Raw genomic sequence first — 27497 nt, forward strand, 5'->3', positions numbered from 1 at the left:
GTTATAATGAACGGAAGCAGTAGAGAACGAACAGTGAAGTAGTTGTGTGTAGGCCGGAGGAGACCTGCTTTGTACTACTTAATGTTTGCATGAAATTATCTCAGTTTGAGAAGATCTTCAAGACAGAGTGAATAATAAAAGTCTACAGCTCCTTCAGTCCGGCTCTTGTGGAGCAAGTTGCCGCTGAAACAGATAAATATCCAGTGATTTTACCGTGTGTTCTCTGCCAGTATACCACAGAGGACTGCCGGCACAACTGGACACCTGACGTCCGTGTACCTGGATGCCCGAGTGGACCATCTCAGTAGAGTGCACAGAGTACCGTGAGGAGAGCTTCACTTTTACCCAAGACATGGTACTCAAGAACGTCGGCGAGGGCGACAGCCTTCGCGAGAAGGTCATGAAGAAAAAGTACTACTGCAAGAATAACAAAAGGAAGAAGCAGCAGCCCTTCCCTGAGGATGATACCTTCAAGTTCGCCGACTATGACTGCATCGGCTTTGACCTCGACAACACAATCTGCCGGTACAAAGTGGGCGAAATTATGCGCTTGGAGTACAACCTTATTGCCGAGTACATGGTTAACCGCTATGGGTATGAGCCGGAATTGCTGTTGCCCTTAGATGACGACATGGACTTCCTGCAGAAGGGGCTGATACTGGATATCAAAAGAGGCAATTTCCTGAAGTGTTCTAACACTGGTCGCATCCTCCGCGCCACCCACGGCACGCGACCAATGACCAGAGATGAGATCCACGACACCTATGGTAAAGACCGCATCTGGGAGCCTGTTATAGAGTTCTCCAGGACCCTTTACGACCACCCGGTGCTCGGGGAAGCTCCGGTTCTGCGGTCCTTCAAGGACTACTTCGACATGCCGGCCGCCGTGGCCTGCGCACGGGCGATTGACGCGCAGGACAGCTCACCGGAAGGCCCCTTGGAGGAGTACGACATCTGGCCGGATGTGCATGTTGCTATGTGCAACATGTACCGCAGGGAACACTTCCGCAATAACCAGGGAGGATTCTTCCCAAGGATTAAGAACAACCCCGAGAAGTACATTTATGAAGCTAGTGACAAGTTAAAGAAATGGCTCAAGTCCATAAATGAGCACACCTTCACATTCCTCATAACGGGATCGAGCGTGGACTACGCATCCCACTGCGCCAGATACGTCCTGGGTCCTGACTGGCGTGACTACTTCGACACCGTCATTTTCACCGCGAAAAAGCCGTCATTTTTCTCCGGAGAGAAGCCCTTCCGCTTCTGTGTCGGAGTAGATGACGGCGACGTGGTTCCTGCACACAAACTACGCATCGACGAGACCTACTCTGGAGGCAATTGGAGAGACCTGTTGAACCTGGTGAAGCGGGAGACTTGCGTGGATAACCCCCACTGCCTGTACGTCGGAGACCACCTCGCGCAGGACGTCTGTGCGCCGTCACTCATGGGAATCGACACGGTAGCGATCGTGGAGGAACTGGCCGCCGAGGGTATGATCGGGGATGCCATGGAGCACGACGCCGGCTCGGAGCTCATGAGCACTTACTGGGGGTCGTTCTTCACTACCGACGGCGACAACCGGGTGATGGGGATCGAGCGCATCAACACCCTGTACGGCAGCGTGCCCCTCAGACACTCCCGGATTGCCGTGCCCTCCCTGGAGGTCGTGGCGAGGTACCCCATCAAACACCAGTTCGAAGCCTTCAGCCAAGACTCCTCCGGCTACTTCCCCGGCGATCCGGTCATCCTTCATTTCTAAGAGTCATGTTGCGCACTTGTCCATAGAGTCATTAGCTCTACACAGATGGATATGCTGTCATTCTCTTGGAAGTCGTCCATCTATCAGAGTGCACCTGCCAGCTGGCTGACAGCTGGCTTTCTGTCGCCTCTAGGTGGGGCGAGGGCCCAGTCATGCCCACGTGAAATATTAAGCGTCTGCTTAGTGCGGTTGGCAAAGGTTCAGTAACTCTTGTTCACATTATTACAAGCATTTGTCTACCTGATTATTGCAGCACTAATATTATCCAGAGTTCACAGACAATTTATGTGAGATTTCAGTATTTAACTTATCTAAAAGTTATTGAATGATTCATATTATATATATATATATATATATATATATATATATATATATATATATATATATATATATATATATATATATATATATACCAGGCGCTCCTTGTCATTAGCTGTTCATATTCATAGTCTTACGTTGTTTGGTCCCTCTAGTACATGATAAGATTTATCATTTGTTGTGTCAATACTTTGGTTATATTAACCAGGAAATATTGGGTGTTTTGGGTTGCATTCATACACTATGATGCACGTAGTTAATAGGAACTTCAACTAAATAATACACCACCACTGAGAATAGTGAGATGATGACTTAATAGAAGCTAAATAGAAGCCATGTTCTTAGATGTATTTCATCTTTTCTGGCAAAAGATGGTAGAGACTCAGCTCGTAGCGCAGTAGCAGACGTCGCAATGTAACACTCATCTTCCTGGTTTTGAAGCGAGTCATTTAGTATTTTAGCGAGGGATTCGTACACGTCTTGAACGGGTCGTTGTTCACGGTATTCTTAAGTGAGGTATTTTCTTATTTTTTTCCAGAGTAATAAAGGAGGAATATAGAGTAAAAATAGAGTGAGGAATATAAATCCTTGATCAGTTGATCAAGATTTTGATCAGAAGTTAATCCTTGCGTATTTGTAAAATAAAATAGAGTTTTAAGAAACATCTGCTTATAAACTGTTATGTATTTGCATGTCAATTTATTGGCATTTTTACAGATTTTTTATACTTTTACGTAAATCCCTGGATGACAGATCAACGCTCACATGTAAATCTTGTGCAGGTCAATACTGTAGTGGTAAATATTGCATTTAGCAATTTATATATATATATATATATATATATATATATATATATATATATATATATATATATATATATATATGTATATATGTATATATATATAATATATATATATATATATATATATATATATATATATATATATATATATATATATATATATATATATATATATATATCAAATTTTACGTGAAACATTGATTTCTATTTAAACTACAAGTTAGGTGAAAAAATAACATGTCTGTATAAATCAAGTTTTTATGTTAATCTATAATTTCTATATAAACAATGAAGTGTTGTTTGTATTGATCGTTTCGGTCATTATATTTAAGTCATTATCTCTTTATAGTGAAAAGTTATATTATTGATTTACTTATCGCTTTGTTCTGCGACTGTAAACAGCCATTACTCACCTATTTGTACTCACTTATTTGTGCTTTGCGGGGGGTTGAGCTTTGGCTCTTTGGTCCCGCCTCATTATGTATTAGCTTAGGTGTAAACCATCTCTGTTCACTTGTAAAAAGATGAAAACAATGATAGAATAATTGTAAAAAAAAAATATTCCAAGTTATTTATAATCATTATTTTGCTCATTGTGATGTAAATGATCACTAAAGTGCTCTTGTTAGCAAAGATCCTAATTACACTTATAAAGTTGAAGACTTGTAAACCACGTTGTTAGACCTGTTAACTACCCCAGGCCACTTTCATGGTCACGGAAACAAACAGCTGTTTTTTTTTAATAGATTTAGCTACTCAGAATGAAATATCCATGTAGCACGGGCTATGGTGAACCCGTAAGACACACACCGCTGTCATTTCAAATCATTTGTGCCAATTACTAACTCCACTCTGTTACACAAAGACCCTTGATCTCTACGAGCCACCGGGCCTACATTCCCTTGTACCTCAGCCTCTCTACAAGATCCATCTGACCTGTCATCTCAGTTCTACTTCCTGGCCTTAAGTCTTTGTCTGTAAGCCTTAAGGCTAAGTCTTCCTAGAGCCCTTGCATATTGTGATTTAAAAGACTTATAGAGAAAACGGAATGCCAGTTTTAAGGGAGATTTATTCATTCTAGCAGCCAAATTTGTCTGAATTTACCTGACCATCCTTCTAGTTGCCCCTATCGGGGACAGGAAGCTGGATGCTTGTCAAAGGCTTCCCCCCAGTGTTCCAGAGGAGTTTTTCCAATATTTCTTCCTCAATGCTGATCTGGATCTGGTTTTCCAAGAATAGAAATGTTAAGAGGCTCTGTTAAGTTTTGTTAAGATAGCATTTACCCCCCTTAGTCTCTCCCTTGTTTCCCTTGAGCCTTCCTCCGGTCCCCTTGAGTCTCTCTACCGTCCCCTTGAGCCTCTCTACCGTCCCCTTGAGTCTCTCTACCGTCCCCTTGAGCCTCCCTCCCCGTCCCCTTGAGCCTCTCTACCGTCCCCTTGAGCCTCTCTACCGTCCCCTTGAGCCTCTCTACCGTCCCCTTGAGCCTCTCTACCGTCCCCTTGAGCCTCCCTCCCGTCCCCTTGAGCCTCTCTACCGTCCCCTTGAGCCTCTCTACCGTCCCCTTGAGCCTCCCTCCCCGTCCCCTTGAGCCTCTCTACCGTCCCCTTGAGCCTCTCTACCGTCCCCTTGAGCCTCTCTACCGTCCCCTTGAGCCTCTCTACCGTCCCCTTGAGCCTCTCTACCGTCCCCTTGAGCCTCTCTACCGTCCCCTTGAGCCTCTCTACCGTCCCCTTGAGCCTCTCTACCGTTCCCTTGTGCCTCTCTACCGTCCCCTTGAGCCTCTCTACCGTCCCCTTGAGCCTCTCTACCGTCCCCTTGAGCCTCTCTACCGTCCCCTTGAGCCTCTCTACCGTCCCCTTGTGCCTCTCTACCGTCCCCTTGAGCCTCTCTACCGTCCCCTTGAGCCCCTCTACCGTCCCCTTGTGCCTCTCTACCGTCCCCTTGAGCCTCTCTACCGTCCTCTTGTGCCTCTCTACCGTCCCCTTGAGCCTCTCTACCGTCCCCTTGAGCCTCTCTACCGTCCCCTTGTGCCTCTCTACCGTCCCCTTGAGCCTCTCTACCGTCCCCTTGAGCCTCTCTACCGTCCCCTTGAGCTTCCCTCCCGTCCCCTTGAGCCTCTCTACCGTCCCCTTGAGCCTCTCTACCGTCCCCTTGAGTCTCTCTACCGTCCCCTTGAGTCTCTCTACCGTCCCCTTGAGCCTCTCTACCGTCCCCTTGAGCCTCTCTACCGTCCCCTTGAGCCTCTCTACCGTCCCCTTGAGCCTCTCTACCGTCCCCTTGAGCCTTTCCCCCCGTCCCCTTGAGCCTCTCTCCCGTCCCCTTGAGCCTCTCTACCGTCCCCTTGAGCCTCTCTACCGTCCCCTTGAGCCTCTCTCCCGTCCCCTTGAGCCTCTCTACCGTCCCCTTGAGCCTCTCTACCGTCCCCTTGTGCCTCTCTACCGTCCCCTTGAGCCTCTCTACCGTCCCCTTGAGCCTCTCTACCGTCCCCTTGAGCCTCTCTACCGTCCCCTTGAGTCTCTCTACCGTCCCCTTGAGCCTCTCTACCGTCCCCTTGAGCCTCCCTCCCGTCCCCTTGAGCCTCCCCCCCCGTCCCCTTGAGCCTCTCTACCGTCCCCTTGAGCCTCTCTACCGTCCCCTTGAGCCTCCCTCCCGTCCCCTGAAGCCCCCCTCCTCCAGTGTAGGGAAGGAGTGTATATATATACACTAGGCCAAGCGTGCGTCTGTCTGTGATCTCTGCGTCAGTATGACTAAACAAAGGTTAAGTTTCAGATTGTATAAAGTTTATATTTTTATACAAGTAAATCATATGCAGTTGTATTATATTTTATTATCCTGAATTGTGTTTTTTGTTATGAATGATAACTCTGAGATAATAGAAATAAATGACATAAATCATGCCGCCATAGCAGCATGTACAACACTCCCCAATAGGAAGAAAACCCGCTGGGTTGTTCATCCTGTCACTTGTACCCAGACACAGCTGGGACTTGCTTAACTGTCTCAAGTGAACAGCTCCACAAACAAGAAGATTAACATTTATCAACCCTTAAAATCTTACGTTATCTTGCGGGTACAAAATGGGGGAATCTTTTAAGAACAGTATCAATATTTGACAAATAGTGTTTTCCCAACTCAAACAATGTGGTGTTTACTATGCTACACATATTTTTATTGACTATTAGGTGTTCACATTCTCTCAGGTAGTGGTCAAGGCGGTGTCCATCACTCTCACCACAGATTCTGCAACTCCGCTGCTCAGCTGTTGTTTTAATTCCATATCTCCATGGATATTTGTATCTAAGAATCTCAATATTTTGGTGCAGACGTTATGTAATACTTTGTTTACCCAAAGGAAACAAAGGGAGGTTATCTTGAGATGATTTCGGGGATTTTAGTGTCCCCGCGGCCCGGTCCTCGACCAGGCCTCCACCCCCAGGAAGCAGCCCGTGACAGCTGACTAACACCCAGGTACCTATTTACTGCTAGGTAACACGGGCATCAGGGTGAAAGAAACTCTACCCATTATTTCTCGCCGGCCCCCGGCATCGAACCCGAGACCAAAGGATCACGCGCCCAGTGTTCTGTCCGCTCAACCGCCGGCTCCCTAATACTGCTCCCGGGGGAGAGCGGTATTAGAAAGTCTTCGCCGTGGAATATCGTAGAGGACACGGATCTTAAGAAGACTCTGGCGAGACTCTATGGATGTCATAAGAACTTCGAACCCATTCGCTGTGCAGGAAGATGAGTGTTGTAGAGAGACTGCTGTTGGCTCGAAAGGGAAGACAACAAAGGAAGCGCAGGTCCCTCGAGCTACCCACAAAGTAAAGGAAGTATTAAGCGAATTTTAGTTATGGGAGATTCCCAAGTGAGGGATTTGGATACAGCTTTTTGTGCTAGAGATAGTTGGGGAACACATTAAGGGTTTGCTCTCCGGGAGCTGGAATTAATGATATTGTAAACAACATGATATTATGGCTGGAAATGGGGACAAACCCATTAGTTGTATCAGTGCAGTAGGAAATGATGAAGGACTAGTTAGGGGTGAGGCACTGATATAGAGGTTTAAGATCAACCAATCGACTTGAGAATGGTCCAGGACGGACCGAAAGGTCGTCGTCCCTTCAATTTCTAGTGTGTGGTCTGGTCAACATACTTCAGCCACGTTATTGTGACTCGTCGCCTGCATAGAGGTTTAAGACCTTGAGCTTGAGGTGCTTCCGGGGCTTAGCGTCCCCGCGGCCCGGTCGTCGACCAGGCCTCCTGGTTGCTGGACTGATCAACCAGGCTGTTGGACGCGGCTGCTCGCAGCCTGTCGTATGAGTCACAGCCTGGTTGATCAGGTATCCTTTGGAGGTGCTTATCCAGTTCTCTCTTGAACACTGTGAGGGGTCGGCCAGTTATGCCCCTTATACAGCCATAGAATTAGGAGCAAGGGAGGCATCCCGATCATATGTGGCATTCTTCCAAGGAAGGGAGTTGGAAATGAATGGATGTCGTGGGCACTTGGTGTCAATTGCCGGCTGGACAAATATTGCAAATCAATTGCAATATTCTTCATTGATAACTGGGAACAATGATAACATCATTGTTATCAATGATAACATTGATAACTATGGAAGGAATGACCTGTATGCTCGGGATGGGGTGCATTTATCCAGGTCTGGAGTTGTTGTTGAATGAACATAAAGTTAAAATGTTATGAATGGGTCTTTGGGAGCCGGTCGGCCGAGCGGACAGCACGCTGGACTTGTGATCCTGTAGTCCCGGGTTCGATCCCAGGCGCCGGCAAGAAACAATGGGCAAAAGTTTCTTTCACCCTATGCCCCTGTTACCTAGCAGTAAAATAGGTACCTGGGTGTTAGTCAGCTGTCACGGGCTGCTTCCTGGGGGTGGAGGCCTGGTCGAGAACCGGGCCGCGGGGACACTAAAGCCCCGAAATCATCTCAAGATAACCTCAAGATAACCATGGGGGCGACCGCTGGATGGAATAAAAATAGGCTGAAGACGGGTTGGTCTATGATCTGAGGGAAGAAAATGTTGTCCCGTCTTAAGGTTGCCAACTACGGCTATCAACTATCTGTTGATAACAAACTAAGATTCCAATTAAAACCTTTTCGGAAAAAAATGAACATAATGTGTAAGGGAACGCGGACTGGCCCCGTCTTCGACTTACCAACTGTTCGGAAAGGCACAACTTGGCCCACTCACATATACAGAAAAGAAAAAAATAAACATTTCTAATGAACAAATCCACAAGAGCCGTGACGAGGGTTCGAACCTACGTCCGAGAGCATCCCAGACGCTGCCTTAATCCACTCAGCTACGACATGGTAAAAGAATTGCAACCAGAAGTTCTACTGATCTTGTGGATTTGTTCATTTGATGCATCACACTATTGTGATTTCTGTGTGTAAACATTACTAATGCATCTCTAATTACAACTGTAATTACTACCATCAATAAACACATCCTAAGACTACTCCCTACTGTATTATCCTAGTAATCTAGGAATGGTAATAAATTATCCACTAATATCTTACTATAAATTCAACACTTCAATTTATCAACTCTATTTTCACAAAGAATATCTCAACAATATCCTTCATCTGAGTATTTATATTCCCCTGCAATTTATAATACATATGTATAAATGTATAAATCCTATTAATAATACTATACACCTAAGCACTGCTGTATATGCATATCATAGTCTATCATGTATCAAATCTATCATCAGCGCTATAAGCATCACATAAGAAAATCAACAAAACCTGAATCAATTTTAAACACTTCAACAAATATATGTTATATCAAGAATAATTCTGCAGCCTGAATCTTCTCAACAATTTTTCATTCCTCTGAACATAAATTAGTCATATTGATATATATATATATATATATATATATATATATATATATATATATATATATATATTATTAAATATGACCGAAAAAGTAAGATTAATAATTCTAACACGAATTTTCTCAATCTTTCGTACATTTCTTTTCACTGTTGGAGGTAATTCAAAAATGAATTCTCCAAAATTCATTTTTATTTCTAGTCTGACACGACACTTGAGCGCGTTTCGTAAAACTTATTACATTTTCAAAGACTTTACACATACACAACTGAATAGAACTTACATATCTCCGATTTGTTTATATCTACATTTGAGTGAGGTGGATGGGGTGAGGTGGTATTTAATAGGGTATTAATTTCATCAACACAAGACAGAACACGAAACAATGGGTATTGAAATGGAAGTGATTGTAGAAAGCCTATTGGTCCATATTTCTTGATGCTTCTATATTGGAGCGGAGTCTTGAGGTGGGTAGAATATAGTTGTGCATTAATTGACTGTTGATTGCTGGTGTTGACTTCTTAATGTGCAGTGCCTCGCAAACGTCAAGCCGTCTGCTATCGCTGTATCTATCGATGATTTCTGTGTTGTTTACTAGGATTTCTCTGGCGATGGTTTGGTTGTGGGAAGAGATTATATGTTCCTTAATGGAGCCCTGTTGCTTATGCATCGTTAAACGCCTAGAAAGAGATGTTGTTGTCTTGCCTATATACTGGGTTTTTTGGAGCTTAAAGTCCCCAAGTGGGCATTTGAAGGCATAGACGACGTTGGTCTCTTTTAAAGCGTTCTGCTTTGTGTCTGGAGAGTTTCTCATGAGTAGGCTGGCCGTTTTTCTGGTTTTATAGTAAATCGTCAGTTGTATCCTCTGATTTTTGTCTGTAGGGATAACGTTTCTATTAACAATATCTTTCAGGACCCTTTCCTCCATTTTATGAGCTGTGGAAAAGAAGTTCCTGTAAAATAGTCTAATAGGGGGTATAGGTGTTGTGTTAGTTGTCTCTTCAGAGGTTGCATGGCGTTTTACTTTCCTTCTTATGATGTCTTCGACGAAACCATTGGAGAAGCCGTTGTTGACTAGGACCTGCCTTACCCTACAGAGTTCTTCGTCGACTTGCTTCCATTCTGAGCTGTGGCTGAGAGCACGGTCGACATATGCGTTAACAACACTCCTCTTGTACCTGTCTGGGCAGTCGCTGTTGGCATTTAGGCACATTCCTATGTTCGTTTCCTTAGTGTAGACTGCAGTGTGGAAACCTCCGCTCTTTTCCATGACTGTTACATCTAGAAAGGGCAGCTTCCCATCCTTTTCCATCTCGTAAGTGAAACGCAGCACGGAACTCTGCTCAAATGCCTCCTTCAGCTCCTGCAGATGTCTGACATCAGGTACCTGCGTAAAAATGTCGTCAACATACCTGCAGTATATGGCCGGTTTCAAGTTCATGTCGACTAAGACTTTTTGCTCGATGGATCCTTTTCCATCACTTACGAGATGGAAAAGGATGGGAAGCTGCCCTTTCTAGATGTAACAGTCATGGAAAAGAGCGGAGGTTTCCACACTGCAGTCTACACTAAGGAAACGAACATAGGAATGTGCCTAAATGCCAACAGCGACTGCCCAGACAGGTACAAGAGGAGTGTTGTTAACGCATATGTCGACCGTGCTCTCAGCCACAGCTCAGAATGGAAGCAAGTCGACGAAGAACTCTGTAGGGTAAGGCAGGTCCTAGTCAACAACGGCTTCTCCAATGGTTTCGTCGAAGACATCATAAGAAGGAAAGTGAAACGCCATGCAACCTCTGAAGAGACAACTAACACAACACCTATACCCCCTATTAGACTATTTTACAGGAACTTCTTTTCCACAGCTCATAAAACGGAGGAAAGGGTCCTGAAAGATATTGTTAATAGAAACGTTATCCCTACAGACAAAAATCAGAGGATACAACTGACGATTTACTATAAAACCAGAAAAACGGCCAGCCTACTCATGAGAAACTCTCCAGACACAAAGCAGAACGCTTTAAAAGAGACCAACGTCGTCTATGCCTTCAAATGCCCACTTGGGGACTGTAAGCTCCAAAAAACCCAGTATATAGGCAAGTCAACAACATCTCTTTCTAGGCGTTTAACGATGCATAAGCAACAGGGCTCCATTAAGGAACATATAATCTCTTCCCACAACCAAACCATCGCCAGAGAAATCCTAGTAAACAACACAGAAATCATCGATAGCTACAGCGATAGCAGACGGCTTGACGTTTGCGAGGCACTGCACATTAAGAAGTCAACACCAGCAATCAACAGTCAATTAATGCACAACTATATTCTACCCACCTCAAGACTCCGCTCCAATATAGAAGCATCAAGAAATATGGACCAATAGGCTTTCTACAATCACTTCCATTTCAATACCCATTGTTTCGTGTTCTGTCTTGTGTTGATGAAATTAATACCCTATTAAATACCACCTCACCCCATCCACCTCACTCAAATGTAGATATAAACAAATCAGAGATATGTAAGTTCTATTCAGTTGTGTATGTGTAAAGTCTTTGAAAATGTAATAAGTTTTACGAAACGCGCTCAAGTGTCGCGTCAGACTAGAAATAAAAATGAATTTTGGAGAATTGATTTTTGAATTACCTCCAACAGTGAAAAGAAATGTACGAAAGATTGAGAAAATTCGTGTTAGAATTATTAATCTTACTTTTTCGGTCATATTTAATAATATATGTCTACAGGAAAGACTGCTACCAAAATATACTAATATATATATATATATATATATATATATATATATATATATATATATATATATATATATATATATATATATACAAAGAATTAAATTTACTTCAGTCTTGCAACTCCTCTCACTGCTTAATTTATTAAAAAATGTGACAGTGTTAGATCACGGAGGAAGAATTGAAACAGGAATTTCCTTAAGTACTTTTGTATATAAATACATCTTCAGAAGGAATTCATATATATATATATATTACTATATTTTTGGTAACTTTCTTTTAAAGATATTTCGTTGAAAATGACAGAAAGTTTTAGATTTATGATTCTAGCATAAATCTTCTCGATATTCCTTATGTTTTCTTCACGAAGCAGCAAGTTGAAATATTAACTCTCCTGATTTCATATTTACTTTTATTTGGGTCTGACGCCTATAGTGATGTGTTTCGTAAGGTCACTCCTTACATTCTCAAAGACAAATTCTACTGTGCTTAGCACCTGGTTATATCTTCCTATGGTGAGGTGGGTAGGTGACATATGGATGAATGACATTACATGGGGGGGGATATTATTAAGGTATTAAATGTAGCATCATAGAGTGTGACATGTTGGCAGCTTATGTTGTTCTAGCTGCTTCCGTTCCTGTTGCAGGGTCATTCGGTCCAGCTTCTGCGTTGGTCCGGGGTCTTGAAGTGGGTAGAATGTAACTGTGTCTTAGCTGGCTATTGATTGCTGGTCTAGATTTCATGATTTGCAACGCTTCTCTGATGTCTAATCTATTGTCATTGTATCTATCAATTATTTCGGTGTTGCTCGTCAACATATCCCTGGTGATCGTCTCATTGTGTGTGGCGATTATATGTTCCTTGATGGAGCCCTGTTGTGTGTGCATTGTTAATCGCCTAGAGAGAGAGAGAGACGTTGTTGTCTTGCCTATATACTGAGATCGTTGGTGGCTGACAATCCCCAAGTGGGCACGTGAAGGTGTAGACAACGTTGGTCTCTTATAAGGCGATTTTCTTGGTGTCGGGAGAATTCTTCATTAGCAGGTCTTAGTCTTATAATATATTAATAGTTTAATCTTAAGGTTGACGTCAGTTTGGGGTAACGTTCCTCTCAATGATCTCTTTAAGGGCTCTTTCCTCCGCTTTGTTGGCCGTCGAGAAGAAGTTTCTGTAGAACAATTTTATTGAAAGTCCGGGTATTACGGTATTGATCGTTCGGTTCCGTTGTTCCGTTCCAAGCTCTCTTGCAAACCGGAGGCGAAGTGGCTGTTTTCCCGCTGGCGGACGGCTCCCTCGGCGTTATCTTGAGGTTATCTTGAGATGATTTCGGGGCTTTAGTGTCCCCGCGGCCCGGTCCTCGACCAGGCCTCCACCCCCAGGAAGCAGCCCGTGACAGCTGACTAACTCCCAGGTACCTATTTACTGCTAGGTAACAGGGGCATTCAGGGTGAAAGAAACTTTTGCCCATTTGTTTCTGCCTCGTGCGGGAATCGAACCCGCGCCACAGAATTACGAATCCTGCGCGCTATCCACCAGGCTACGAGGCCCCCTAGACGTCGTGACGTCACTGTTGTCGGAAAACCCGACACCTTTTACCAGTTTTTAATACAATAGGCAGATAATATTGCTCCTGGGTTGTATAAATAAATTCACTCATAGAAGACGACAGTGGAATTTTCCTCAATAGAAAACGGGGGATATCATTGCCACAGCGCTATTAATTTTACCAGCTAATTCTGTTGAGAATTATCCTCAATACAGCCGTCTCTTGACTGTAAACAACAGAAAAACATCTCCATTGAATCAACTTAATTATTAGTACCAAAATAGAGTATATGGAGGCCCTCTAACCACTCTGTTAAGACACATCTGGAGAACAAGGGACGCGGTCAGTGGCAAACCTCAGTAGTCAGCCATTAATTTAACATCAGTCGCAGGAGCAAATTTAGCTCCAATAATTCTCCCTTGGCCAGTTGTGTTACGGAAGTACTTCCGTTATCAACACGCAACTACGTCTGCTCTAAGGGAAGTTCTTACCGAAACCCGTTTATCATCTTAGTGCTTTCCTGGCCAGAGAAGTAGGTAGATATATAAGAGTGAAGGCGGTTAGGACACGAGACAGCGACACCACCACGGTATATACTCCTTGGTCCTGATCTCATAATCAATATACTAATATTTTCTCTGATAAAGCTGTCATATTAGGATTACTACTAGTAAATGCCCCTTGACAGGTGAATCTGAAGAGAAAGAAGAATTAACTAGTTAATTACAGTCTCCGTGGTGTAGTGGTAAGACACTCGCCTGGCGTTCCGCGAGCGCTATGTCATGGGTTCGAATCCTGGCCGGGGAGGATTTACTGGGCGCAATTCCTTAACTGTAGCCTCTGTTTAACTCAACAGTAAAATGTGCACTTGGATGAAAAAACGATTCTTCGCGGCGGGGATCGTATTCCAGGGACCTTAGGATTAAGGACTTGCCCGAAACGCTACGCGTACTAGTGGCTGTACAAGAATGTAACAACTCTTGTAAGTTAACTCATGTACTAGGTAACTAGTTAATTCATGTACTAGTTATCGATTGGTGGGTGACTGGACTCATTTCATGAGTACATGAGTTGAGGCCAGTCACCCACCACGAGTTATCGACTGGTGTGTTCATCCTTGTTCATAACTGGTTAACTAGGCCCACTACCATACAGATAACCTGTAGTTAGTTTAAGTTACATACGTAGTCTAATACTGTAGTGAATATCTACTAATCAATAATTGTTGATTGAAAGATTATACATGTAAATCATTTAATAACCCCCATAGAATGTGCAAGAAAGCGATTTGTGAGACATTTTAAGAAATACAGTCCACTTTAAACCACAGTTTACTATCGAAAAATATAAATTAACGTAAAATATAAATTCTAAAATAAATTCATATAAATAAATATAAATCTCACAAATAAATTCCCCACAACTGTCCCCTAGGACGATGATTGGTCCTGGTGGACCAATCCGGGACCTCTCCACTTCGCTTTCAACTCACCGGTCTATCTGTCTATTTCCACTTAATAGACGAACAACCACACCTCTCGATTCCCCCTCCTCATAATACTTCTGTTCACTCTCAATATCAACACCAATTATCCCCCACAATATTAGTCATCCCTATCACCACACTTTACACCTCCTCGCATAGGAATATTTGCTCTCAAACCTGCAGGGAAATTTAATTAAAATGAGAATGTCCAGCAACACCAATCATATTGGAGTAGCCTAGGCTACGTTGGTTCATATCAGGCTACGTTGGTTCATATCAGGCTACGTTGGTTCATATCAGGCTACGTTGCTTCATATCAGGCTACGTTGCTTCATATCTGGCTACGTTGCTTCATATCTGGCTACGTTGCTTCATATCTGGCTACGTTGCTTCATATCTGGCTACGTTGCTTCATATCTGGCTACGTTGCTTCATATCTGGCTACGTTGCTTCATATCTGGCTACGTTGCTTCATATCTGGCTACGTTGCTTCATATCTGGCTACGTTGCTTCATATCTGGCTACGTTGCTTCATATCTGGCTACGTTGCTTCATATCTGGCTACGTTGCTTCATAATATGACAAATGATACAAAGAAGATCTCAACATAATTAAATCGCAGTTTTGGAAAATCCGTCAACCTTTGCCTTAGAATTAATGTAACAGTCAATTAAATAAAATCGAGTCTAAGTGCAGTTAAAAGCTCTGTACCTCAGGGTACGGTCCTTGCACCGCTGCTTTTCCTTATTCTCATATAAGATATCGACAAAATTCACAACATCTTGTCATCTTTTGAAAATGACACATAAATCAGCATGAAAATTACTTCTGCTGAAGATATTGAAAATAATAGGATGGATTACGAGAACTTTCAAATCCAGGGATCCATGACAATGGTTGTACTCTTCAAGTCACTTGTGTTGTCCCGTCTTGAGTACTGCTCAGTACTCACTTCCCCCTTCAGAGCAGGAGAGATTGCTGAAATAGAGGGAATACAGAGAACATATACGGCACGCATAGACGCGATAAAGCACCTAAATTACTGGGATCGTCTCAAAGCTCTCCAAATGTACTTACTAGAAAGGAGACGAGAGAGATACCAAATAATATACACGTGGAAAATACTGGAGGGCCAGGTCCCAAATCTGCACAGTAAAATAACAACGTACTGGAGTGAACGATATGAAAGAAAATGCAAAATAGAACCAGTGAAGAGCAGAGGTGCCATAAGCACACTCAGAGAACACTGTATAAACATCAGAGGTCCGCGGTTGTTCAACGTCCAACTAGATAGTTTTCTTCAAGGAGTGCCGGACCAACCGGGCTGTGGTGGATATGTGGGCCTGCGGGCCGCCCCAAGCAACAGCCTGGTGGACCAAACTCTCACAAGTCAAGCCTGGCCTCGGGCCGGGCTTGGGGAGTAGAACAACTCCCAGAACCCCATCAACCAGGTATATGTGGGCCTGCGGGCCGCTCCAAGCAACAGCCTGGTGGACCAAACTCTCACAAGTCAAGCCTGGCCTCGGGCCGGGCTTGGGGACTAGAACAACTCCCAGAACCCCATCAACCAGGTATATGTGGGCCTGCGGGCCGCTCCAAGCAACAGCCTGGTGGACCAAACTCTCACAAGTCAAGCCTGGCCTCGGGCCGGGCTTGGGCAGTAGAACAACTCCCAGAACCCCATCAACCAGGTACAATCCAAGTAACGAAGATATTATTTAGGATAACCCAGCATTTACACGTTTGTAATCTAACAAAAATATCCCATTATATCAAGAGGACAAAAATTAAACCCAGAGAAATCCACCCACAAAGCGAAGCACCAATGAAGTTTGGAATAGTTAGTGGGTTAGTTACCTCAGGTGGCTTTACTGACCTGACACACACTGCTGTAAGGCATCCTACTTTCTTCACGAAATGTAGGCTACGGAACTTCAAGTTTGAGAATGTCTTTGATCTCTTCACTAAACCTTGCATATTGAGGCAGGCCATCTGCAGCTTAAGTGCTGCCTAAGTGCACACACGGAAGCACTTGCAAGTGTTCCTGAAACAAAACTATTAACAGCATCTAGGAGTCTGTGCCAGAGACTCGTGGCACCAACCAGGAGTCTCTGGCACAGACTTATGGCAACAACCAGGAGTCTCTGACACAGACTTATGGCACCAACCAGGAGTCTCTGACACAGACTTGTGGCAACAACCAGGAGTCTCTGACACAGACTTGTGGCACCAACCAGGAGTCTCTGACACAGACTTGTGGCACCAACCAGGAGTCTCTGACACAGACTTGTGGCACCAACCAGGAGTCTCTGACACAGACTTGTGGCACCAACCAGGAGTCTCTGACACAGACTTGTGGCACCAACCAGGAGTCTCTGACACAGACTTGTGGCACCAACCAGGAGTCTCTGACACAGACTTGTGGCACCAACCAGGAGTCTCTGACACAGACTCGTGGCACCAACCAGGAGTCTCTGACACAGACTCATGGCACCAACCAGGAGTCTCTGACACAGACTTATGGCAACAACCAGGAGTCTCTGACACAGACATATGGCAGGAGTCTCTGACATAAAGGAGTCCCAGACTGGGAAGAACTGCAGTAAACAAACTGAGAGCGACATAGCAGCAGAAGCCAAGGACCAACCCAAGTTGCTCCTCATATATCCATTGAGGAAAAAAAGTCAGTTAAAAACCAGGAGGCAGAGCAACGACAGACGTAAAATTCCTATCAGATCTGTGCCACGATCGCCTGAACCACATCACCACAAAGTTATAACAAGTGAAAGTCTAAGAGAAAAGTGGCTGGTTTAACTGTAGGGAAACAAACAGGCAACAGACAGGCGCTCAGAGCCATAACAGACATCATTAATAACCGGCCAAACTGCGTCACGGGCCCCGGCCAACCGTCGTAAATATTGACATCAAATCTGATGTTAGTGGGGAGCGGCTTGGACCGGCGCCAAGCCGACACTCTGGGGTAATCTGGGGTCGATATAGTTCAAGGACACTAGAGTGTACTTTAGGTCGGGAGCCAGATACGGTCCCGGCATCTATCGCATCAACACCCGCCCTTGTACTCAGGTACACTCTTAATGGGCTGAAAGTGTTTGGCTAAGGTGCAACCTAGCATCCTCAGAGGCAGAGGAAGAGTGATACCCAGGTGATATGACCTGGCAATCTGATACCTGCTTGATGGGGTTCTGAGAGTTGTTCTACTCCCCAAGCCCGGCCCGAGGCCAGGCTTGACTTGTGAGAGTTTGGTCCACCAGGCTGTTGCTTGGAGCGGCCCGCAGGCCCACATATACCTGGTTGATGGGGTTCTGGGAGTTGTTCTACTCCCCAAGCTCGGCCCGAGGCCAGGCTTGACTTGTGAGAGTTTGGTCCACCAGGCTGTTGCTTGGAGCGGCCCGCAGGCCCACATATACCTGGTTGATGGGGTTCTGGGAGTTCTTCTACTGCCCAAGCCCGGCCCGAGGCCAGGCTTGACTTGTGAGAGTTTGGTCCACCAGACTGTTGCTTGGAGCGGCCCGCAGGCCCACATACCCACCACAGCCTGGTTGTAGTAGATATGTGTCGTGTCACATATCCACCACAATATATTATGGTCTGGTTGTGGATAGAAATTATATCAGGTTTAATGGAGCCTTTTGTTTGTGCATTGTCAGGCGCCATGAGAGACATGTATTCATCCTTGTGCAGGCGAGGAGTCACAATAACGTGGCTGAAATATGTTGACCAGACCACACACTAGAAAGTGAAGGGACGAAATGTCGTCGTCCCTTCACCTTCTAGTGTGTGGTCTGGTCAACATTCATCCTCCTTGAGGCTGACAGTCCCCCAAGAGGTCACGTGAAGACAAGCACAACACTCCTCTCTGTCAAGGCGTTCCTCTCTCTCTGTCTTCTTCTTGAGGTTATCTTGAGATGATTTCGGGGCTTAGCGTCCCCGCGGCCCGGTCCTCGACCTGTCCTGAGAGTTCTTCCAATTCCTGTGCGTTGTTCTGAGAGCCGCATCTCCTCTTCAGTGTTGGTAAAGGTCATGTTTCTAGCGAGTCTTTCAAGACTTTTCTTTCCGTCTTGTGAGCCATAGTATGGTGGTTAACCTTGCTTCTGATGGCCTCTCCTAGATGACCATTGTAGTATCTTAGCTGACAAGGACCTCCCCGCCAAACACACACCGAAACTACGACGTTGGTACAACGTTCGAACAAGTTTTAACACTTCCTAACCAGTTATAACAACCAATATACCAAGTTGTAACAACGTTCTAATACGTCATAAACACGTTAAGCCAAGATGTAACAACTTTATTACAAGTTGTAACAAGCGGAAAGTAGAGACAGTTTCGGTTTGTGTTTCCAGGGTCCTGCCTCAGTAATGAGTTCCTGGCCAACCTGCTTACAACTGGAACTGTTTTTAACAAGTATTTCGTCTGTACCGGCGAAGTATATCCATCAGTGTCTCTATCCCATCACTGCTCTCACCGTGCAGTCGGTCGAGTGGTTAAGGTACCATGTACACCAGTTGCATATACCCAGCGCATACATTCGAACCCACACTACGGCTCCAACGAACTTTCCCCCACTGATTCATCCCGTTAGTGTGATATCTCTCTGAATAATACCAATAATAACAATATAGGCGAGCGTCTCCCTCTGTACAGGGGCGCGAGATAGCCTCCCCAACAAGCCCGCTGGATGAAGTGTTCTACACTCTCGCTATTTTGGTTAATTCACTTGGATTATTGCGCTTCCGATTGGGGCTCGAGGCCTGAATATTCTCCAAGCTGCATTTCACAAAATCCACGACCCGTGAAGCGCTGGCTCCTGGAGGCCCTGGAGGCAGGCCAGTATTGTGCCCGGAGGTCCCTGGTGGTCCCCGGTGGTCCCTGGTGGTTCCCGGTGGTCACTGGTGGGCCCCGGAGGTCCCTGGTGGGTCCTGGTGGTCCCTGGTGGTCCCCGGTGGTCCCTGGTGGTCCCCGGAGGTCCCTGATGATCTCCGGAGGTCCCTGGTGATCCGTGGTGGTCCCTGATGGTCCCCGGAGGTTCCTGGTGGTCCCCTGGTGGTCCCTGGTAGTCCCTGAAAGTTCTTCGTGATCCCCGGAGGTCCTTGGTGGTCCCCGGAGGTCCCTGGTAGTCCCCGGAGATCCCCAGAGGTCCTCGGTGGTCCCCGGAAGTCCCTGGTGGTCCTCGGTGGTCCCTGGTGGTCCCCTTAGGTCCCTGGTGGTCTCCGGAGGGCCCGTGGTGGTCCCCGGAGGTCCCTGGTGGTCCCCGGTGGTCCCCGGTGGTCCCTGGTAGTCCCCAGAGGTCCCTAGTGGTCCCTGGAGGTCCGTGGTGGTCCCTGGTAGTCCCCGGAGGTTCTTGGTGGTCCCCGGTGGTCCCCGGAGGTCCTTGGTGGTCCCGGAGGTTCCTGGTGGTCCCCGGAGATCCCTGGTTGTCCCTGGTGGTCCCCGGAGGTCCTTGGAGGTCCACGGAGGTCCCTGGTGGTCCCCGGGGGTCCTTGGTGGTCCTTGGTGGTCCCCGGTGGTCCCTGTTGGTCCCCGTAGGTCCCTAGTGGTCCCCGTAGGTCCCTAGTGGTCCCCGTAGGTCCCTAATGGTCCCCGTAGGTCCCTAGTGGTCCCCGTAGGTCCCTAGTGGTCCCCGTAGGTCCCTAGTGGTCCCCGTAGGTCCCTGGTGGTCCCCAAAGGTTCTTGGTGGTCCCTGGTGGTCCCCTGCTGAGAGCACGGTCGACGTAAGCGTTAACAACACTCCTCTTGTACCTGTCTAGGCAGTCGCTGTTGGCATTGAGGCACATTCCTATGTTTGTTTCCTTAGTGTAGACTGCAGTGTGGAAACCTCCGCTCTTTTCCATGACTGTTACATCTAGAAAGGGCAGCTTCCCATCCTTCTCCATCTCGTAAGTGAAACGCAACACAGAATTCCACTCAAATCCCTCCTTCAGCTCCTGCAGATGTCTGACATCAGATACCTGTGTGAAAATGTCGTCAACATATCTGCAGTATATGGCCGATTGTTAACGCTTACGTCGACCGTGCTCTCAGCCACAGCTCAGGATGGAAGCAAGTCGATGAAGAACGTAGGGTAAGGCAGGTCCTAGTCAACAACGGCTTCTCCAATGGTTTCGTTGAAGACATCATAAGAAGGAAGGTGAAACGCCATGCAACCTCTGAAGAGACAACCAACACAACACCTATACCCCCTATTAGACTATTTTACAGGAACTTCTTTTCCACAGCTCATAAAACGGAGGAAAGGGTCCTGAAAGATATTGTTGATAGGAACGTTATCCCTACAGACAAAAATCAAAGATTTACAAAAATTGAAGATTTACTATAAAACCAAAAAAACGGCCAATCTTCTCATGAGAAACTCTCCAGACACAAAGCAGAACGCTTTAAAAGAGACCAACGTCGTCTATGCCTTCAAATGCCCGCTTGGGGACTATAAGCCTAAAAAAACTCAGTATATAGGCAAGACAACAACATCTCTTTCCAGGCGATTAACGATGCATAAGCAACAGGGCTCCATTAAGGAACATATAGCCTCTTCCCACAACCAGACCATCACCAGAGAAATCTTAACAAACAACACTATATCTATCATCGATAGATACAGCGATAGCAGGCGGCTTGACATCTGCGAGGCACTACACATCAAGAAGTCAACACCAGCAATCAACAGCCAAATAATGCACAACTATATTCTACCCACTTCAAGACTCCGCTCCAATATAGAAGCATCAAGAAATATGGGCCAATAGGCCCTTTGCAGTTACTTCCATTCTTCCCTTTAATTTACCCTATTTATACCCATTGTTTCGTGTTCTGTCTTGTGTTGAAAGTTTTGTTCACCTCATCCAAAACTGTTGTAACATATCACCTCACCCAAATGCGGGTATATAAGATGAAAGCTGTTTAAATTATAGCATAGTAGAACTCTGTTTAGAGTTCGCAGGTTATAGTTGTGTGTGTGTAAACTAAAGAGTTTGAAAATGTAATAAGTTATTACGAAACGCGTTCAAGTGTCGCGTCAGACTAGAAATAAAAATGAATTTTGGAGAATTGATTTTTCAATTACCATCAACAGTGAAAAGAAACATAAGAAATATTGCGAAAATACTTTGCCTACTATGCAAGGCCCGTTTTGCGTAATAGGCCAAGTTTTCCTGAATTTATATATTTTCCAATTTTTTTCTTATGAAATGATAAATCTGTCCATTTCATTATATTTAAGTTAATATGTTTAAATTTGAGTTAAAACTAACCTAGATATTTGACCGAACCTAACCAACCCTACCTAACCTAACCTAACCTATCTTAACCTAACCTAAACTAACACAAATAAGTCAATAAATTATGGTCTTAATATGAAATAATAATAATAATTCAAATAAACTAATTGGAAACAATTGATTGGAAAATAAAGAAAATCACTTGGCAACTTCAAATCACAAATCACTGTGTTCTGGCAACTAGGTACGACATAATAAATATATATATATATATATTATGCACATGTAAGAATGTCACAAGTGGGTTACAATTGGATACGGATGAACTACCGAGAAATTGGACACCTACGCTCTCCTCATTACGAAGGCCCTTAGCTACGGCTTAAAGTCAAGAGTCGCTATAATGCCTAATGACCTTCCTCTGTGTCTGGGGGCTAAATACGTCTGATATCAGGGTCTCCAGCCCCACCTTCCTCTGTGTCTGGGGGCTGAGTACGTCAGATATCAGGGTCTCCAGCCCCACCTTCCTCTGTGTCTGGGGGCTGAGTACGTCAGATATCAGGGTCTCCAGCCCACCTTCCTCTGTGTCTGGGGGCTGAGTACGTCAGATATCAGGGTCTCCAGCCCCACCTTCCTCTGTGTCTGGGGGGCTGAATACGTCTGATATCAGAGTCTCCAGCCCCACCTTCCTCTGTGTCTGGGGGCTAAATACGTCTGATATCAGTCTCTCCAGCCCCACCTTCCTCTGTGTCTGGGGGCTGAATACGTCAGATATCAGGGTCTCCAGCCCCACCTTCCTCTGTGTCTGGGGGCTAAATACGTCTGATATCAGTCTCTCCAGCCCCACCTTCCTCTGTGTCTGGGGGCTAAATACGTCTGATATCAGAGTCTCCAGCCCCACCTTCCTCTGTGTCTGGGGGCTGAGTACGTCAGATATCAGGGTCTCCAGCCCCACCTTCCTCTGTGTCTGGGGCTGAGTACGTCAGATATTAGTGTCTCCAGCCCCACCTTCCTCTGTGTCTGGGGCTGAGTACGTCCGATATTAGTGTCTCCAGCCCCACCTTCCTCTGTGTCTGGGGCTGAGTACGTCAGATATAAGTGTCTCCAGCCCCACCTTCCTCTGTGTCTGGGGCTGAGTACGTCAGATATTAGTGTCTTCAGCCCCACCTTCCTCTGTGTCTGGGGACGTCAGATATTAGTGTCTCCAGCCCCACCTTCCTCTGTGTCTGGGGCTGAGTACGTCAGATATAAGTGTCTCCAGCCCCACCTTCCTCTGTGTCTGGGGCTGAGTACGTCAGATATTAGTGTCTCCAGCCCCACCTTCCTCTGTGTCTGGGGCTGAGTACGTCAGATATAAGTGTCTCCAGCCCCACCTTCCTCTGTGTCTGGGGCTGAGTACGTCAGATATTAGTGTCTCCAGCCCCACCTTCCTCTGTGTCTGGGGCTGAGTACGTCAGATATTAGTGTCTCCAGCCCCACCTTCCTCTGTGTCTGGGGCTGAGTACGTCAGATATTAGTGTCTCCAGCCCCACCTTCCTCTGTGTCTGGGGCTGAGTACGTCAGATATTAGTGTCTCCAGCCCCCCACCTTCCTCTGTGTCTGGGGCTGAGTACGTCAGATATTAGTGTCTCCAGCCCCACCTTCCTCTGTGTCTGGGGCTGAGTACGTCAGATATTAGTGTCTCCAGCCCCACCTTCCTCTGTGTCTGGGGCTGAGTACGTCAGATATTAGTGTCTCCAGCCCCACCTTCCTCTGTGTCTGGGGCTGAGTACGTCAGATATTAGTGTCTCCAGCCCCACCTTCCTCTGTGTCTGGGGCTGAGTACGTCAGATATAAGTGTCTCCAGCCCCACCTTCCTCTGTGTCTGGGGCTGAGTACGTCAGATATTAGTGTCTCCAGCCCCACCTTCCTCTGTGTCTGGGGCTGAGTACGTCAGATATTAGTGTCTCCAGCCCCACCTTCCTCTGTGTCTGGGGCTGAGTACGTCAGATATCAGGGTCTCCAGCCCCACCTTCCTCTGTGTCTGGGGCTGAGTACGTCAGATATTAGTGTCTCCAGCCCCACCTTCCTCTGTGTCTGGGGCTGAGTACGTCAGATATCAGGGTCTCCAGCCCCACCTTCCTCTGTGTCTGGGGGCTGAGTACGTCAGATATCAGGGTCTCCAGCCCCACCTTCCTCTGTGTCTGGGGGCTGAGTACGTCAGATATTAGTGTCTCCAGCCCCACCTTCCTCTGTGTCTGGGGCTGAGTACGTCAGATATTAGTGTCTCCAGCCCCACCTTCCTCTGTGTCTGGGGGCTGAGTACGTCAGATATTAGTGTCTCCAGCCCCACCTTCCTCTGTGTCTGGGGCTGAGTACGTCAGATATTAGTGTCTCCAGCCCCACCTTCCTCTGTGTCTGGGGCTGAGTACGTCAGATATTAGTGTCTCCAGCCCCACCTTCCTCTGTGTCTGGGGCTGAGTACGTCAGATATTAGTGTCTCCAGCCCCACCTTCCTCTGTGTCTGGGGCTGAGTACGTCAGATATTAGTGTCTCCAGCCCCACCTTCCTCTGTGTCTGGGGGCTGAGTACGTCAGCCAGCAAGGTCTCCAACTCTCACCTTCCGGCTCAACTCACTTGGCCTGGAGTTGGAGGACCCGAGAAAATATCGCATTTTTAAACACTTTTTGGCTCGACAAATTTCACCTGAGCATTCACCTGAGTGTGTGTGTTGCGTGGCGAGTTGGTCGGCTGCCAGCAGCATTATGGCATCAGACATTATTGCTGCTGCTGCTGCTGCTGTTGTTGTTGAAGACTGACATCCAGCAGCCCAATATTAGACAACAGTGTAGTGGAACATGAGAAGTATTCTCTCTCTTTCTCTCTCTCCTTGTCTACAAGTCATGGACTCTTCCGGGAGCATTTTCAGCATGCGCATCTTCTATCAGGTGATGTGTGTTCCCACCAGCGCCGCTCCTCATGTGCACGGCATGTAAGAGTGCCACAATCATTTTAGAGTGCCTCAGGCCACTACAACCTCTCCTGAATTTCAATGACGTTTCTTGAACTTTTTTGATATACTCTTCCTGCCGGGTCAGAAAGAGGGGATCAACAAACTAGGAAGGACTGTGATGGTTATAGGGAGGGGGGATGTGGGGCAGGGGGGTGGTAGGCCCTAGTATAGGCTAGGTGTTTAGGTTCGGTTTGCAATTATGTGTATTTGCAGTATGTGGGTGAAGCATTTAAGGACTCACGATTCGAACACAGGAAGAGTTTGAAACAATGTTCAAGACAAGTTCGAACGCAAACATTTGAGACGTGTGTAACGATTTTTCACTCATGAACAGCGGGTTTGGCAGTTTGATTAACGAGCATTTAGTCACTGTTTATGGTATCCAATCATAAAGATAATGGATTACGGGATTTCACAACGTATAAGTCAAATACTGACGTTAAGATTGACCTGAGTGAGAGCCTTAGAGCTGGTGCTGGAGCAGAGGGGGTCGTATATAAGGACGGCCGCATAAGGCCTAAATGTCTCCACACTACTCGAAACGTGTGAATTTTTTCCATCTTGTTCTTGTCTATCGTGTTAATTCCCCTTAGTATCTTGTATGTTGTGATCATATTCCCTCTGTTTCTGCTGTCATCCGGGGTTGGGAGGTCTAGTCCTCTTTAACCTATCCTCGTACCTGGACCCAGTGTGTGTGTGTGTGTGTGTGTGTGTGTGTGTGTGTGTGTGTGTGTGTGTGTGTGTGTGTGTGTGTGTGTGTGTGTACTCTTTTTGGCCAGGGCCTTAGCGTCGACATAAAAAAAAAGTTGTATTACGGGCGCCAAGGCCCGTTGATGTGGTCTTGTTTGGGTGTGTGGGAGACACTGCCGAGTGAGTGAGTGTATTTGATGAGCATTTGTGGTGAAAATAGTTTTTTTTGGGAGTGTCTCCTTGAGTTCATCTCCCTGATGAAGAGAAGGACACACACGTGTGAACACACACACCTAACACAAACAAACAGCCAGCGGTCACGTACACACACACACACACACACGCGCGTGCACACACACACACACACACACATGCCCGGACAATACTGTGGGAGTATTTTTATCCACCGAGGACCATCTGGAGGTAAGATGAGTCAACACCTACCACGAAACCACGAGCTGCCAGGGTGACACCTGCTGCCAGGGTGACACCTGCTGCCAGGGTGACACCTGCTGCCTGGGTGACACCTGCTGCCAGGGTGACACCTGCTGCCAGGGTGACACCTGGGTGACACCTGCTGCCAGGGTGACACCAGGGCGACACCTGCTGCCAGGGTGACACCTGCTGCCAGGGTGACACCTGCTGCCAGGGTGACACCTGCTGCCAGGGTGACACCTGCTGCCAGGGTGTCACCTGCTGCCAGGGTGACACCAGGGTGACACCAAGGGGGTGACACTCCTTATCCATCTCCTCCATGACCCACAGCCTTATCCTAGATCTTCATTGTGAATATTATCACCAAGAGACTCGAACCTGCCCTGAAAGAGGTGAGGCGACTGAGCAAGTGTGGCCAAGTGTCGTTTCTCTCAGTCACCCCGACACTTCACCCTCTTCCTCCGGGGCCAAAATAAGGAGGAGGAGGTGGCCAGAGTGTTATGGTGGTGGCCAGAGTGTTGTGGTGGTGGCCAGAGTGTTGTGGTGGTGGCTACAGTGTTGTGGTGGTGGGCAGAGTGTTGTGGTGGTGGCTACAGTGTTGTGGTGGTGGCCAGAGTGTTGTGGTGGTGGCTAGTGTTGTGGTGGTGGCTACAGTGTTGTGGTGGTGGCCAGAGTGTTGTGGTGGTGGCCAGAGTGTTGTGGTGGTGGCCAGAGTGTTGTGGTGGTGGCTACAGTGTTGTGGTGGTGGCCAGAGTGTTGTGGTGGTGGCTACAGTGTTGTGGTGGTGGCTACAGTGTTGTGGTGGTGGCCAGAGTGTTGTGGTGGTGGCTACAGTGTTGTGGTGGTGGCTACAGTGTTGTGGTGGTGGCCAGAGTGTTGTGGTGGTGGCCAGAGTGTTGTGGTGGTGGCTACAGTGTTGTGGTGGTGGCCAGAGTGTTGTGGTGGTGGCCAGAGTGTTGTGGTGGTGGCTACAGTGTTGTGGTGGTGGCTACAGTGTTGTGGTGGTGGCCAGAGTGTTGTGGTGGTGGCTACAGTGTTGTGGTGGTGGCTACAGTGTTGTGGTGGTGGCCAGAGTGTTGTGGTGGTGGCCAGAGTGTTGTGGTGGTGGCTACAGTGTTGTGGTGGTGGCCAGAGTGTTGTGGTGGTGGCCAGAGTGTTGTGGTGGTGGCTACAGTGTTGTGGTGGTGGCTACAGTGTTGTGGTGGTGGCTACAGTGTTGTGGTGGTGGCCAGAGTGTTGTGGTGGTGGCCAGAGTGTTGTGGTGGTGGCTAGTGTTGTGGTGGTGGCCAGAGTGTTGTGGTGGTGGCCAGAGTGTTGTGGTGGTGGCTACAGTGTTGTGGTGGTGGCCAGAGTGTTGTGGTGGTGGCCAGAGTGTTGTGGTGGTGGCTACAGTGTTGTGGTGGTGGCTACAGTGTTGTGGTGGTGGCTACAGTGTTGTGGTGGTGGCTACAGTGTTGTGGTGGTGGCCAGAGTGTTGTGGTGGTGGCCAGAGTGTTGTGGTTGTGGCTACAGTGTTGTGGTGGTGGCCAGAGTGTTGTGGTGGTGGCCAGAGTGTTGTGGTGGTGGCTACAGTGTTGTGGTGGTGGCCAGAGTGTTGTGGTGGTGGCCAGAGTGTTCTGGTGGTGG

The 27497-nt window shown here is 46.8% G+C and overlaps 1 protein-coding gene and 1 long non-coding RNA gene across 2 annotated transcripts in view; one reads left to right on the forward strand and one right to left on the reverse strand.

Moving 5' to 3' along the window:
* Nt5a (5' nucleotidase A) overlaps window positions 1–2126 on the forward strand; it is a 2350-nt gene extending 224 nt beyond the window's left edge. Inside the window, exon 1 of the mRNA XM_045728285.2 lies at window positions 1–2126. This exon is cut by the window's left edge and continues 224 nt beyond it. Coding sequence (XP_045584241.1) covers window positions 284–1762 — 1479 coding nt within the window. The 5' untranslated portion in view covers window positions 1–283 and the 3' untranslated portion in view covers window positions 1763–2126.
* Window positions 1–27497, reverse strand: part of LOC138359282 (uncharacterized) — a 175559-nt gene that overhangs the window by 44401 nt on the left and 103661 nt on the right. The gene's annotated exons all lie outside the window — the stretch shown is intronic.

This window comes from Procambarus clarkii, chromosome 90, assembly GCF_040958095.1.
Source record: "Procambarus clarkii isolate CNS0578487 chromosome 90, FALCON_Pclarkii_2.0, whole genome shotgun sequence".
Taxonomy (NCBI): Eukaryota; Metazoa; Arthropoda; class Malacostraca; order Decapoda; family Cambaridae; genus Procambarus; species Procambarus clarkii.